This window comes from Apium graveolens, chromosome 4, assembly GCF_009905375.1.
Source record: "Apium graveolens cultivar Ventura chromosome 4, ASM990537v1, whole genome shotgun sequence".
NCBI classification, from domain to species: Eukaryota; Viridiplantae; Streptophyta; class Magnoliopsida; order Apiales; family Apiaceae; genus Apium; species Apium graveolens.
The window spans coordinates 264,356,243-264,371,821 of record NC_133650.1 but is presented as its reverse complement, the minus strand read 5'-3'; the positions used below and the strand labels follow the sequence as shown (position 1 = coordinate 264,371,821).

At 34.7% G+C, this 15,579-nt stretch overlaps 2 protein-coding genes across 2 annotated transcripts; one reads left to right on the top strand and one right to left on the bottom strand.

Moving 5' to 3' along the window:
* The first annotated feature begins 286 nt into the window (after positions 1–286).
* On the top strand, positions 287–12,187 carry LOC141720910 (glucose-6-phosphate isomerase 1, chloroplastic). The gene is made up of 14 exons (XM_074523598.1): positions 287–976; positions 1,928–2,050; positions 2,342–2,440; positions 2,524–2,607; positions 2,868–3,011; positions 3,251–3,316; positions 5,255–5,323; positions 5,410–5,517; positions 7,135–7,187; positions 10,478–10,616; positions 10,731–10,887; positions 11,089–11,167; positions 11,700–11,766; positions 11,858–12,187. Exons 1-14 carry the CDS (start codon positions 443–445, stop codon positions 11,990–11,992), a joined length of 1,857 nt encoding a protein of 618 aa, XP_074379699.1. The 5' UTR covers positions 287–442; the 3' UTR covers positions 11,993–12,187.
* Positions 12,188–13,354: 1,167 nt separating this feature from the next.
* On the bottom strand, positions 13,355–14,112 carry LOC141720909 (histidine biosynthesis bifunctional protein hisIE, chloroplastic-like). Its single transcript, XM_074523597.1, has 2 exons — positions 13,982–14,112; positions 13,355–13,823 (listed from the first exon to the last, which is right to left on the bottom strand). The coding sequence occupies exons 1-2, from the start codon at positions 14,110–14,112 to the stop codon at positions 13,628–13,630; spliced, it is 327 nt and encodes a 108-aa protein (XP_074379698.1). The 3' UTR covers positions 13,355–13,627.
* Between the last annotated feature and the right edge of the window lie 1,467 nt (positions 14,113–15,579).

Below are 15,579 nucleotides of genomic sequence, written 5' to 3'. Positions count from 1 at the left end.
TAATGATTAAATTAACTAATTAATTACATTCAAAATATTTATGAGGTCGACGAAATTATTTGCAAACAAACTAAATACATTAATCCAACTCGTTCACTATCGAATTGCACTAAATTATTTAGCCATAGACCATAGCTCCAGTGAGACAACAAACTGTACAAAATGAGGAGGCCAGGCAGAAAGGGCAGGTCAATTTTGTAAAAACAATATTCACCAGCCAACCACCCTGAAAAAAAAAAAGTCGTTAGCGCGCACACAAAACACAATTTCTCCGTGTATAAATTAAACCCAACATCAGCATCACACACCCCATTCCTACAATCACACTACCTTCCAAAAACCTCCCCTCCTTTCACTCCCCAAATGCTCCTTCTCTAACTCAACCGCCTCGTTTTCATCGTCTCTCCCTCCCATCTCTCTCCCTCTCTCTCGATCTCTCTCGATGGCGGCGTCAATCTCCGGTCTCTCCTCATCACTCAACCAATTAAAATCATCTCATCCAACTCCTCCCCAAACTCCACTCTCCAAACACAACATTTCATTTCTCAATCGCTCTAAACCAACTCCAACTAACTCTTCCAAACTTTATTCGGTTGCGCGTGAGGTACCTGCGAGTTTACCGAAAGTCAACGTATCCAATTCGAAGGAGTTAGGGTTAGAAAAGGATCCGAAAGCGTTGTGGAAGAGATATGTGGACTGGTTGTACCAGCATAAGGAGTTAGGTTTGTTTTTGGATGTGAGTCGTGTCGGTTTTACTGATCAATTTTTCGAAGAAATGGAACCTAGGTTTCAATCGGCATTTAGACATATGGAGGAGCTTGATAAAGGCGCGATTGCGAATCCTGATGAAGGGAGAATGGTAGGGCATTATTGGTTGAGGAATCCTAAGCTTGCGCCTAATTCGTTTTTGAGGTTGCAGATTGAGAATACGCTTGAAGCTGTTTGTAAGTTTGCGGAGGAGGTTGTTGGCGGCAAGGTTAGTGTTCTGATGCGAATATTTTAGTTTGTTTGTGTAATGTGGTTCTCTATTTTGATGTATGTTATTAGTTGGTGAAATTATATACTCGAACATGTTATTGTTATGAAAAAGGATGGATTGTATGTCTTGAGAAAGTCAACGTGTGGCGGCTTTGGTTAGTTCTCAGTTGTAGGTTACTTAATTGCTGTATCAACAATGGCGTAAGTTATTAAATCTGTTTTATGATGTAAGTTTAGGATCTATTACTTTGAACTATAGTTTACTTTAACATGTAATGTTTTACTCTTTCTTATATTTTACTTGTTATCTTCTTTTATTGTCAAAGTTTTAGTCACTTTAAATGATAAAAGAATGAATAAGGTTCAAGGTTGAGGAGGATTGTTGGAGATATCACGTTTAGCAAAGATACTAAGTTCTTAGGAGTCAAATTGATTGTAATCTATATTATTTTTAGAGAAAATTTTAGGAGATTGATGGAGATGCTCTTATTCATGATAACATAATGATCTAATGATGTGTCTAATAGTATTTAATTAGTTGAACTAATGTGTCTGTTTTTATGTACATATGTCTGCATTTTTGAATCATAAATGTTGTACATTGTGCTCGAGTTGCATCCGGATGGACACCTATGTGGGTATCTTGTTTCCAAATGACCGTAGTATGTGGGCACTGCTACTTGCTGTGACACCAAGATAGTCTTATTGCAATAATTGCACATTAGACACGAGATTGACTAAGTTATATGTCATTTTCTCCTTTATTATGTTGGTGTAAATTATTATTTTCTTCCCATGATACATATAAATAAGAGGTTGTAATAGATTGGGTGACTCCTGAAATTTTGGGCCAGTTATATTAATATATATAATGTACTTCTTTTCATTTTCATGTGGATCTTGAAGTTGATGTGAATTGCGTATTAGTTTGTGACATTTGATATTGTAGATCAAGCCGCCAAGTATTCCCGAGGGGCGGTTTACACAAATACTTTCTGTTGGCATTGGAGGCTCGGCTCTGGGACCACAATTTGTTGCCGAGGCCTTGGCTCCTGATAATCCTCCTCTCAAGGTAAGATAGGTGTTTAGTAATCAGCTTATTTTATAACTTATTTTGTTACAAAAAAAAGGTAAGCATCAGAAAGAAAACACTGTACTTAAAGTGAAGCGTTATTTGTGTTTCACTCTTACAAATTTAGAATTGAGGTTTTGGTAATGCACTCCCTAGTAATAGCATCAATAAATGAAAACCTGGTCCAGTCGCTGATTAACTGTTCTCTTAACACCCCCCCTCCCCAAACCCACAAAAAAAAGCACGCAGAAATGAAGAAGTGCCATAATTTTTTACTGGTGCTGTTGGCAGATAAGGTTCATCGACAATACTGATCCAGCCGGTATTGATCATCAAATTGCACAACTTGGATCTGAGCTTGCATCAACACTTGTAATAGTGGTTTCCAAGGTATGAACATAAAGTAATAGTCGTACCCTTTCAAGCTCACAGCTGACACATTCTTTTAAATATTTATTATTAACTTCTTGTAGAGTGGTGGGACTCCAGAAACTAGAAACGGGTTGTTAGAAGTTCAGAAGGCATTTCGTGAAGCTGGACTGGATTTTTCAAAACAGGTTTTGATCTGAGGTTCTTGCTACTGCTTGAATTGTTTCTTCCTTCTTTTATGGATTTAGGTGTAGATTTAATATTTGGAACTGAGTTAGGAAGTTGAAATTTTAGATGTGTTGTGGGCATCAATTTGAATTTTAACACCTCCTCTAATTTATAGATTGTATGTTTGGAGTCAGACTTCTATATTCAGTCTACTTTACTTTCATGTCCCCAGTTTTGAAATTTTGACGTTGTTCTTTTGCTTATATGAATTTTTCTTCAGGGTGTGGCTATAACACAAGAGAACTCGTTACTAGACAACACTGCAAGAATTGAGGGTTGGTTGGCAAGATTCCCCATGTTTGATTGGGTGGGTGGTAGAACTTCAGAAATGTCTGCTGTCGGTTTACTTGCAGCAGCACTTCAGGTAATCTTCGTGGAAAATATGTTCTTTAAATAATGGCCACTTTCAGGAATTTAAGTATCCGCACAGTCGCACACACATGACGCCTCCACTAATGCTCAAACCTTTTACCTCTTGTTACCCAGAGAAGAGGGTATCCACTAAGTTACATTGCTAGGGATTGTTTCAAATTCTTTGTAAGCTATATTGTAGTGTTGTTCTTAGCACATATCAATTTTTTTTATATTCGATTATTTCTGCAGGGAATTGACATAAAAGAGATGCTTGCTGGTGCAGCTCTGATGGATGATGCTAATAGGACTACTGTGGTAATTTCCATTCTAAATTTTTATCCAAAACATATACCGGATGTAGTAAGTTCTTGACAATTTAAATGCTATATATACTTCAGTGTCGGGTGAAAGTACATTGCAATATACTATTGTTCATGTTAGAGTGTTACTCAAAATTTCTTCACTAGACATGTTTCTCTAAAGATATTCTTTCTTTGAGGGAATATAATTGACTGGGAGTATATAATTAAATATTAAATTTTTGAAAGTTAATTTGCAACTGTATCCTATTCTTCTCCGTTAAATTTTTGTTATTTTGTTAATATATTCACGTAAAGTAACAATAACCCTTGTGAAATTTGTTGCATTAGAAGTGAGATGTTAATATAGAAGTGATAGTTTCATCCATATACAATAGTTGGAACTTCAGGATAAATAGGAAAATTATTTTTGTAAGGAAGAGCGGGAAGTTTCTCTAAAAGAAGTTCGGAGTTTTCGGGTGAGGAGTTGCATAAGAGAGAAAAGTATTACATTTTAGACATAATTATTTACTAGATAAACATGGATCAAATTAATAATGGAGTAAATGGTCATTTGATCACAATGCGTGGACATATAGTCCTGGAATCTGATGTAGCTTTTTTAGTTTGTTCAACTACACAGAAATGACCCAACACCCCTTGGTGTAGCGGTATCTCCGTGCTCCCTTTACGGGATGTCGAGGGTTCGAGCCTTGTCAAATAACAAGGCAAATATGTGAGTGTGTTTAACTAAGAAAAAGTTTACACGAAAACTTTACATTCTCTAGTACTTTGTTATTTCTAACTCCATTTGGGGTCAAACCTTTTCTTGTCACTAAATGTAGGGATGGCAAAATAATCCGATCCGACGGATATCCGATCCGAAACCCGACCAGATTTTTTGGATTTGGATTTGGATTTGGATATGGATTTAATTTTTAAACCCAAAATTTTTTGGATCTGGATTTGGATATTAGGTATACCGATCCGAAACCCAATCCGAAACCCGATCCGAAATCCGAAACTCTATCCGAACCCGATCCGAACCCGAAATCCGAAGAAACCCGAATTATTTTATATATATATATATTAATTGTATATATATAATATTAGAATATTATATATGACACATTATAATATAATATATATATATATATATTATAATATATATTATACATTTATTATATAATTTTTAGAACATATATTTTTATATATATGTTAAAAATTAACTAATTATAAAATATAATGAAAAATAATTATTCAATCATTTAAACGAATGATAAGGTTATAAGGTTAACAAAACATCTTTTAATAATAAATCTAAAAAATCGGGTATCAGTTGAGTTGATTTTTTAAATATTAGTTATATATAATAACACAATTAATGATGTGGGGAGTGGTTGAAGATGACACGTTAAAACTCTTTTTCTACGAGTCGCGTGTTCGATCCCAAACACTTGCAATATCAATAATTATACAAATTTTCAGATTTTGGGTTCGGGTTCCGGGTATAAATATCCAATTCAAAAAAAATTCGGGTTTCGGGTATACCCGAATCCGATCCGAAATCCGATGAATCGGGTTTGAGTTCGGGTATGGATAAAATTTTCGGGTTTGGATATGGATTCTGCAATACCTGACCCGATCCGACCTGATTGCCATCCCCAACTAAATGTTTCTACGTTTTGCGTCAGAGTGTGGCTGGTGGATACGAGGGTATTTTTAATCTATCCAAATATGTACAAATAATTTTAGTAAAAGTTTTGTATCGTATAGTACTTGGCTAATGAGTGATTACTATTTGTTGATTTAGCATGTAGTTTAAATCAATCCTTTCATTGTCAGTCAGTTAATCAGTCAATAGAGGGGCTTATGAATGTTTATTTAATATAGAAGGGATGCTACAAAGGGCGTGCTCTATATGTTGTTTTAATTCTGGCCTTCTTATGTTCAGGTTAAGGATAACCCTGCTGCATTGCTGGCTTTGTGCTGGTATTGGGCTTCCGATGGAGTTGGATCAAAGGTAATTGAATGCAGTCACTCCAGCTAGTTATCAATCCTGTTTAGGAAAATTTCAGTATACTCATCTTTATTTCTGTCCATCAACAGGACATGGTTGTCCTTCCTTACAAGGACAGTTTATTGCTATTTAGTAGGTACTTGCAGCAGCTGGTGATGGAATCACTTGGGAAAGAATTTGATCTAGATGGCAATCGTGTATGTTCAGTTAACCTATTCTACTTTAAAAATTAGATTTGCACACGTGTTAAAAACAACATATATGCTTTACATCATTTTGACTTGCAATCATCTCGTTTTCGATTTCATAGGTTGAAGAGTCACACCGTTTTCAATTTCATGTGTACTAATCACTTCCCTAGTACCACTACTCCATCTTCTCGTGTTATAATGCATGTGTTTTGTTTTCCTTAAAGTCCATTATTAGATAAGCTACCGCATGCATAAGAATTAGTTATTGAAGATTACTTAACCAATGCACGTGTCCTTTTTTCCTGCATTTTCCTCACTTAAGACATATAACCTCCCCTTTTGTACACAGAAAATATGATCACCCTGTTTATCTTCTAGGCTTCACATTGACGAAATTCATCTTGTTATTTCTTTTGAGTTCGTGATATTTTTATCTTTTTGTCTTTTTCGTAATTTTAAATCTTTAATTTTTTTCTATCCAAGGGTCCTTAAAAAAGTATACTTGCTTCCATATGAATATGGTGCATACCCAATGACATGGTTGACTGACAGTTTACCTGTAGTGCTGCCCGGACTTGTAAAACCGTTCTGTATTAATCTATGTATGTATTATAAATTGTTGCATAACCTATTCTTCCGGTTTGGTATTCATATTTACGTTTGGAATTCGGATAAGATTTTTAACTTGAAATTGACCCAATGGATTATCCATTTTTAGGTTTTTGTAACCATATTAAGGTTTTAAAAGATCCATATACGTATTTTGACCTATCTTAAAATATAGAAACTTTTCTTTGCAATTTTAAGTATCATCAATATGATTTGTAATATTTATGGTAAGTTTATTAGTACAAATTTGAATTAATATTTAAGTTTTGTCCCATAATATAAATAGAATATAGAATAAAATATATTACTAAACTAAATTTTAAATTAATTAATTATAATATATAAATGCAATAAACTTATTGTATTAATATTAAATTTTCAGAATTATATTATTCAGTCTTAAATATAAAATTACTTAATTCATTATTATTATATAATTTTTGAAATACCCGTGTGCTCCGTGTGCATAGCCCGCGCTATAATCTAGTTTAGTGTGTAAGTTTTGCATTCTAGTGCATTTGCTAGATCCATAATAAATGGATCTAAGGTGTTGGGAAAACCTTTAAATGGATTTTATAGTCTCCTCCCTCAAGAGTCCATTTTCTGTAAAACGAGTGGATGACCAAACAAGCCCACTAAGGGCCACAAATACCGACTACGGAGCAACAGTAAAGGTGTTCATTTCAAACTTTAAAAGTAGTTGGGGTACGAGGGCTTGAACATATGATCTCTCTTAAATCAAGCTCTCGTACCATGTTAGATGCCTAACTCTCACAAATTTCCAAGGTGTTTGAGAAAACCACTAAATGAATCTTATAAATTTAACATACCTTGTATACAAATTTGAAGAACACATCAGTGGAACTTGTAATGTTGAAGTGAAAAGTTTGTATCATTGCATTGTAATGTGTTAGAATTTTTGTGCCGATGAAAATTTTGTCACTGTAATGTGTTAGTATTTCTGTGCCAAGTGTCCAATTAAAAACTTATGTCTTCAAACATGTCACTTTACAGGTGAATCAAGGGCTTACTGTGTATGGAAATAAAGGAAGCACAGATCAGCATGCGTAAGTATTTCTTTTATTTTTTTAATAATGTCTCACATAATCTGTCTTTTTTGTAGATCTTTGGTTAATGTTTGTCACAATATATGGTCATGACTGTTAAAATCCACACTTTCTCATACCATGAACAAAAGAGCGAAAATTTAAAATATAAATTTTGTATTATGAATGAAACATAGAGGGAAATGTCAAAGCAAAATTGTTAGAAATGAATATCTCTCTTACATATAAAAACGTTACTGCATCTTGGACATCTGTATTAGGAGAAAGGGCTCAAGCTGCAAATGGGGAAGTTTCTCATATTATATAATAAAAGATGTGAAAAAGATGGTGATGTATTTAATCATTCAAGAAGGGCCTCGACTCCTTGAGATAATCTGTATATTCAATTCCAAAAAGAACTGTCTGCATTCTAGATCTTCTAGACCATCCCTAGCTACTAGCATTTAGATGCTTACTTCCCAAGCAAGAGAACCTTTACCCTTTACCTCCCGTTTTTTGTAGTACTGTAATGAAATGGTGATTGTTCAATGTTGTGCGTCTATCCAGCACGATTCATATCTCCACGATTCCGATGTGTTAAGCCCGTAGTACTTTGACAGCTAACATGATAATAACATACCGGACATTCGGTGAACTTCCTCATATCTCAATTTTTTTTTGATTGACAATCAAGTGTTGTTGGTCCAACTTTTCTCCCACTTCTGGTTCTTTGGGTTTGGGTGAATAATTAGCTCTAGAGGTGTCGCTTGAGCTGTGTCACTTAAGCTGAATCAGGGAATATTCTAGATTTTTCCTGGTCATATCGATATATTATATTCCAGCAATTTCTAGCTTTGTGAGCTTTCTCAAAGTGTCGTAAAACTGGATGTTCTTTTTCTGATTTTTAGCGTGTTCTTTTAGCCTAGAGCAAAATCGAAGTGGTGCTTTTGCTGAACCTCCAGCGATATTTCTTTCAAGATAGATCGTAGGTTTCTTGAGGGGAAGTAACTCTCCCATTGTTCGTCCTTGACTTTATAAGTCATCCTTTGCCAATACTAGTATACTATGTGAGGACATTTTATGTATGTAGTCTTTTAACTCCGAACTAAGCACTTTGATAAACAGATTTTATCTTGACTGACATTCACCTAGTGTTTCAGTGACGAAGACATTTTTTCTTGGCCAGATTTACTCAATTGAGTATTAGTGATCCTTTTTTGTAGGAGAAGAATAGAGTCCTCTCTTGGATATCAAATCTTTTCTTTATATCCTCATTCCTAAATATTCTCAAGGGCCCTTGATTGCTAATTATCATTCTAGACAATGTTTTCTTTAATATCTGTTTTTGATATTCCCTTTCTTCTATTGTTCCATAACATAACAATCGGTACCGTATACCAGAACTGAGAACCCTTCTGTTTTGTAGCAGACCATAGACACAATCCACTTCCTTTTTCAAGAAGGATCTAACAATATAATCCGTTTTGTTTTCTTAGTGTAAATATCAATTCTCTATCTGAAGTGGACATGAGAAATATTGGGATATCTCCTGGGTGAAATTCCTTATGACTGTCTTTTGGAACCGTATGTTCGTCAAGTCTTAGAAACTTGTACTTCTATTACACCTACGACTCGACCACATCCACTTCCTTTTTCAAGAAGGATCTAACAATATAATCCGTTTTGTTTTCTTAGTGTAAATATCAATTCTCTATCTGAAGTGGACATGAGAAATATTGGGATATCTCCTGGGTGAAATTCCTTATGACTGTCTTTTGGAACCGTATGTTCGTCAAGTCTTAGAAACTTGTACTTCTATTACACCTACGACTCGACCACATCCAACATCCATAGATATTGCGAACAGATCAAAACACTTTCCTTTTTCTTTATTATGCCTAACAATATTTCATATATTGTTTTATATTTTCGTTGGAAACCTACAATCTTGGATATGAGCACAGACCTCGTAGTGCCTCTATTGCACTCCAAGATTATAAGAATTCATCGGTATTCTTGTTTTCAAGAAATCTCTTTAACTTTGTCAACTTCAACCAGCTAACCAATAGCTTTTTCGAAGCTAGTGAATTATTAGAACTTGATGTGCATTTGAGGAACTACGAGATCTGTGCCCGCATCCAAGATTATGGATCATCAGAGACTTCGACTCCTCATGGTTTCTTATCTTATATAGGCTTTTGCTAAACATTATTAAGAAAAATGAAACCGTTAATTTTTTTAATATCACTAGATGTTGGATGTGCTTGAGTCGGCGCTGGAACAGAAGAAGTACAACTATTTATGACTTGATAAATATACGACTATGAAAAGAACAAAATAAAGTAATAAAGGAAATGAAATTTCATCCGGAGATGTCCCAAGTATTTGTCGTCCATTAAAGTTGAAGTGTTTCTGTTCACACTAACAAGAGTAAATCGGGTTATACAGTTGGATCCTTCTTGGAATCATACTGATGATGACCTGGGTGTGGATCGTGTCTATCGCATACAACAAATAAAAAAGGTATATAGGTAGGTCTATGGTGGAACAATAGAATAAAGTATATAAAATAGATATCGAAGAAGACATTGTCCAGACTCCAGACTCCAGAATGATAATTGGAAAACAAGAGCCTTCGAGAATTTTCCGGAATGAGGATATAAAGAAACCATTTGATGCCTATAAGGACTAGGATTCTTATGCTACAAAAAAAGTATCATCAATACTTAATTGAGAGAATCTGGTCAAGACAAATTGGTCTTCCTATGAAACACTGCATGGATAATTTCAAGTTTGAAAGACTACATACGTGGTTGTCCTCATATAGTCTACTTGTATCAGCAGTGGACGAGATATTAAGTGAAGGGCGAACACTGCGAGAGAGATTATTCCCCTCGGGAAACCAAGATATATGGTGAAAGAAATGTAAATTTATGCCCCAGCCGTACTGCTAGATTTATGCCCTAGCCCTAGCTCTTTGTCTTAAAACAAAGTCCAAGATATTCTTTGTAAACAATTTTGGCTTCTACATTTTCCTTTCAATGTAGTGCATACTATTTAAATTTTCGCACTTGTAATTAACAGTCCGAAAAAGTGCGAGTTGTTACAGTTACCTAAGAACTAAGAAAGGTCAAGTGTTGGATAGTTTGCAACTACTTATGTTTCGGTAAGCATAAAAAAATTAATAATACATGTAAAAAGAAGAGTCGAATAAGATCTAAGCAGTTTGTGCATCACAGAGGTTATATCAGCCTGTACCTGTACAAGATACTCTGCAATCAGTTCTAATATTCTGTATCCTTTTACTCCAGCTACATTCAACAGCTAAGAGACGGTGTGCACAACTTTTTTGTGACTTTTATTGAAGTTCTACGCGATAGGCCCCCTGGTCATGATTGGGAGCTTGAACCAGGTGTCACCTGTGGTGACTACCTGTTTGGAATGCTACAGGTGGGTTTTATTGGTTGGTGCACATATACCCACCTAGATGCTTTTAGTTACTCCTATTGCAACTTAAAATTGGTTCGTGTGTCAAATTTGAGTAATGATATGTGAGTATTGCAGGGAACAAGATCAGCTCTGTATGCCAATGGCCGAGAATCTATTACAGTAACTGTACAGGAAGTGACACCCAGATCAGTTGGGGCTCTAGTAGCATTGTATGAGCGGGCAGTTGGAATTTATGCTTCACTGGTCAACGTTAATGCATATCATCAACCTGGTAAAAAAATCATTCAAATTACTTTTTATATAGTCTTGACTGTCGAGACCTTAAGTTTAGTTCTTCCAGAAACATGCTAACATGGTTTCCTATTACATGAGTTGCATAGAAAAATTTAGGAAGTACTGAAATGTGGTGTTGCTTGCTCCACCCCCCCCCCCTTTTGACTAGTGGTTCAATGGATTTTATCGTCTATATCAGGTGTGGAAGCTGGGAAAAAAGCAGCAGGAGAGGTATTAGCTCTCCAGAAGCGGGTTCTTCAAGTACTGAATGAGGCCAGGTTAGCTTGCCATTATACCTTTTGTCCAATTTTTTAAGGAGGGGTCTATATGAAATTGAGTGATGATGTCATTGATTACTCTGCATCTAAAAATATTATCGAAGTCCTTTGACTCTTCTGATTAATTGATTTAAGATAATAGTATTCACTATATTTTCTAGAAGCTTGTATTTCTCCGAACATTGTTCTATTTCTCCATATAAAATTAGTTTTGAATTTTCTTGAAGTTCTTTCTTTTTTATGAAGGCATAAACATATCAAATCATCTGGGGATAGCTAAGTTATATTCTTGCCATTTGCAATTATGTGACTGTTAGTTGGTTGAGATTTTTTATTTAAACTGGACTTAAGTCAGCTACTTGATACATATTAATTATTATGGACATTCAAAACCGTATGTAGCTTTTTCTTATGTTTTATTTGACTAATAGAATGTCATAGCTTGTAAGCATATAAAGCTCGAGTTAAAATTTTAATTCTGTCTCGCACTATTACCTGATAACTGGCTCCCAAATAATCTATTTTTTTTCAGCTGTAAAGAGCCTGTTGAACCACTGACACTTGAGGAAGTAGCAGAACGGTGCCATTCTCCTGATGATGTATGTTTCTTATGTATCTTTCTGACTAGCATAAGACTTCAATTAGTGATTGTTCTTGTCTGACCGTTGCATTCGAATTTCGTGATCGCAGATTGAAATGATTCACAAGATTATAGCACACATGTCTGCCAATGACAGACTACTTATTGCCGAAGGTAGTTGTGGTTCACCTCGGAGCATAAAAGTGTTCCTTGGAGAGTGTAATGTTGATGATTTGTATGCCTAATTTGCTTGTAGAAAAGTAAACTTGAGTTTTCACTTTTAAACCGGCACCCGTTCAAGTCCTTGAGAGCTGAATTATGTGCATTTTGTTCCCGAACAACGGGTACCAAAACTTTTACAAAATAAAATTCTGTAACATTTTGTAGCTATAGATTTATATTTTAATGAATCCCCAAGTAGAGATAGGCACATGTGTGTATATTAATATCTCAGGTATAATTTTACCAAATATATATATTTATAAAACACTCTTGATTTGTCTGTCATACTTGATTTTTCTAAATGGATAATTAATTCATTAGTAGAGGAACTGTATATACTATAATAATCGGAATAGTTTACTTTAATGGCGGTAATGCATGTTTCACCCAACCAAAAACTTCGATTTTTGATTTCATTATTATGGACTGATGAAACTGCAAGGGCCTGTTTATATTTTTGTAAGAAAATGAGAAAATAATTATATAAAAATATTCCGGATATGATTATTTTGATTATTTTGTATTCACTACAGTAGAGTATTAAAACGTTAGGATCCTTCCCTTTTCAAGGAGGAGAAAAAACATAATATTCGTGACTTAACTCAGTTAGGCGTGCATGAATATGATATGTTTTTTCACTAATTAATTTATACAATTTGAGTGAAATTTTAAACACATTGCTTTTTTATTTATTTATTTTATTTAGAGAATACTGAGATTAGGAGAAACAACTAATAAATTGGTAGGTAAGCAAACTTTTGCACAGGAGGACGTATAAGCGTGTATTTATGTTAGTATGAACAATAATCCGTTGGTAGGAGGTAAATATAGGGATAATTAAATTATTTATGATTTAACAAAAAAAAATTAAAAAAAGGTTGAATTTCAAAGTAAATTAATTTCAAAAAATTGATCAAAGTATTCAGCTTTATATTTGTTTTTATTTGGTCAAGAACTTTTAAAAAAAATCAAATGATAGAAAAGAATTTATTTGAAAACGACAAGGAAATCTGCGTTTTGTAATTATCTTGCATAAGAATCAAGAGTAGCACGGTCACTTAATATACACCCAATAAGAATTAAGAGTAGCATTGTTTTGGAATCTAAATTAGTAAAATGGCTCCGAGATTGTCTTTATTTCTTCATTTCTTCAGCTACAAAGGCTCAAAGAGCATGTTAAAGTCGATTACGCTTATGGATGTGGCAGTCTGTTCTCATGCATCGACTATACTTCGTAATTTCATATTGAAATGAGTCACAAATCTATTACGCACATGACAGCTTAATACCAAATCTTTGTTACGACCAAATGATCATAGTCTGTACGAATTATAAATGGGGATGGGGAATGAACCATCATAAGCAAAAATCAATATTTGGGATGTGGAGAGTCTGCTTGATGGTTCTAAATCATAATTCGATGATGCATCAGATTAACGATACTCTGATCCCAGACTGACTGTTTTCCTTCACCAAGTTTTCGCATTCTGGTTGATGTAAAGCTTATATCGGGACCTGCTCAATTACAACTCATATCATTTAGTATCATGACTAAATTGCTTTCAGCATCCATGCTTCTTCTATACACAACACAATTAATATACAATTTCTTTTGGGAATTTCACTAACAAAACATATGTTTACAATCCAATTTCATCCTACTTGCCACTTTTCTTTTCCTCAAAACCTGATCTTGAAAATCTCTGCCGAAGAACTGTCAAGACCTCTTCTACCATAACGTCTCTGACAGACAATAAAACCATTGCATGATACACAACGTTTACCATCTCTGATGCAATCCGTGGTGTTTCCTCGCTATCTTCAAGGGTTCGAAATAACTCATCAGCCTCCTCACTGCAACAAAAATATCAGAAAATTAAATTAAATTGCGAAATAATTGCACCTTCACCATCAATTAACAAATGCAGATAGAACGTTTAAGCACAATACGGAACTCAAAAAAAAAACTGTTTACATTGAGAAGTAATAAAACCAAACACATAAAAATTTACCGGATCTTTGAACAGAGAAGCTTGTTGTCGAGCAATAATCGCCTTGTCCATGAAGGCTTTGAAATTGATGGTTCTGATATTTCTGCTTTCCGTTGGACAATAGTCGCCTCTAGGGACTGTAATGTTGTCATTGCTAACTGTTACTCTAGCTCCTATTTCTGACTCTCAGTAGAGATAAGACAGCTCAGCAACAACTCAGACTTCCTTCAGCTCATCAAGAGTTAGTTAGGATATTATAGATCTGTTATATATATACAATATATGTGTGGCTTATTTGAGGGTGTGAGTGTTGTAACAAACTGATATACATTGTTTGCATTCTCTGAATAGATAAGCACTTTCATTTCTGTTTCTATCATGGTATCAGAGCTTAATGCTCCAATTTGCTTCCATTAATGGAGTTCTGATCATCAGTGTATTCTTCAAATTCTGTAAATTTGTTAATCTCTATACTTCATTATGACGTCTGCTTCATACTCTTCTGTTGCAACTGGATCTACTTCATCATCTTCAATCACAAGTATGGATGTTAATCATCCATACTATCTTCATCCATCTGATAATCCAGGTATGCAGCTCATATCGTTAATCCTGAATGAAAATAACTACAACCAGTGGAACAGATCCATGGAAATAGCGCTATCGTCCAAGTTAAAGTTAGGTTTTGTTGATGGATCATGTCCTAAACCTCCAAACAATTCAAGATTACTTGCTCATTGGATGCGTTGTAACAATATGGTAACGTTTTGGATTCTCAATTCAGTTTCAATTGATATTCGTAATAGTATTGTTTATATGAAATCTGCATTCGATATTTGGACTGATCTTCAAGTACGATATTCACAAAGCAATGTTCCAAAGCTTTTTCAGTTACGATCTGAGATTTCTCATTTAAATCAGGGAACTATGTCAATTGCGAGTTATTTCTCTAAATTTCGTGCTCTTCATGATGAATTAAATTGTATCAGTGTTAAACCTAGATGTGTTTGTAGTCTGTGTACTTGTACTGTGAATGCTAAACTTGATTTGTATGATCAAGACATTCAATTAGCTCAGTTTCTGATGGGATTGACTGATCAGTTTACCAGTATTCGCGGTCAGATTTTACTCATGAAACCGTTACCTTGGCTAAGTCAGTGTTACTCTTTATTGCTACAAGAGGAAAATCAGAGATCATTAGCTAATATCTCATCAACAGTGAATGATTCTATAGCTATGTCTGTTAAATCTGTTGGTTCTCGAAATGGCAGAGGTGGTAAGAGAGTTATAAAGTCCAGAGAACAAGTGATATGTGATTTCTGTCATATGCCAGGACATACTAAAGATAAGTGTTATTGTATTCATGGCTTTCCTTCTTGGCATAAGCTGTTTGGTAAGCCTAAACCTCGACCAAGACTGAACTATGGTGTTGGCAAACCAATTTCAGCAGCAAATGTGACTAGTGTAGAGATTGATCAGGATAAACCCTCTACAACTAGTGATGTTGCTAAGCCTCCTAATTTTGCAGAGTCTATCACTCTATCAGATGGTCATTGTAAGCAGCTTATTCAATTGCTGCAACAGTCAATGAATACTGGATCTGCAAATGCTGATAGTCA

What these genes read in the sequence shown, in the direction of transcription:
- LOC141720910 (XM_074523598.1), top strand. Translation starts at nt 443, where the DNA reads ATGGCGGCGTCAATCTCCGGTCTCTCCTCATCACTCAACCAATTAAAA. An exon ending in TTGATCTAGATGGCAATCGT is followed by an intron (nt 5,518 to 7,134) that starts GTATGTTCAGTT and finishes GTCACTTTACAG; the next exon opens with GTGAATCAAGGGCTTACTGT. An exon ending in CAAGTACTGAATGAGGCCAG is followed by an intron (nt 11,168 to 11,699) that starts GTTAGCTTGCCA and finishes ATTTTTTTTCAG; the next exon opens with CTGTAAAGAGCCTGTTGAAC.
- LOC141720909 (XM_074523597.1), bottom strand. Translation starts at nt 14,112, where the DNA reads ATGACAACATTACAGTCCCTAGAGGCGACTATTGTCCAACGGAAAGCA. An exon ending in CTTCTCTGTTCAAAGATCCG is followed by an intron (nt 13,824 to 13,981) that starts GTAAATTTTTAT and finishes TTTTTGTTGCAG; the next exon opens with TGAGGAGGCTGATGAGTTAT.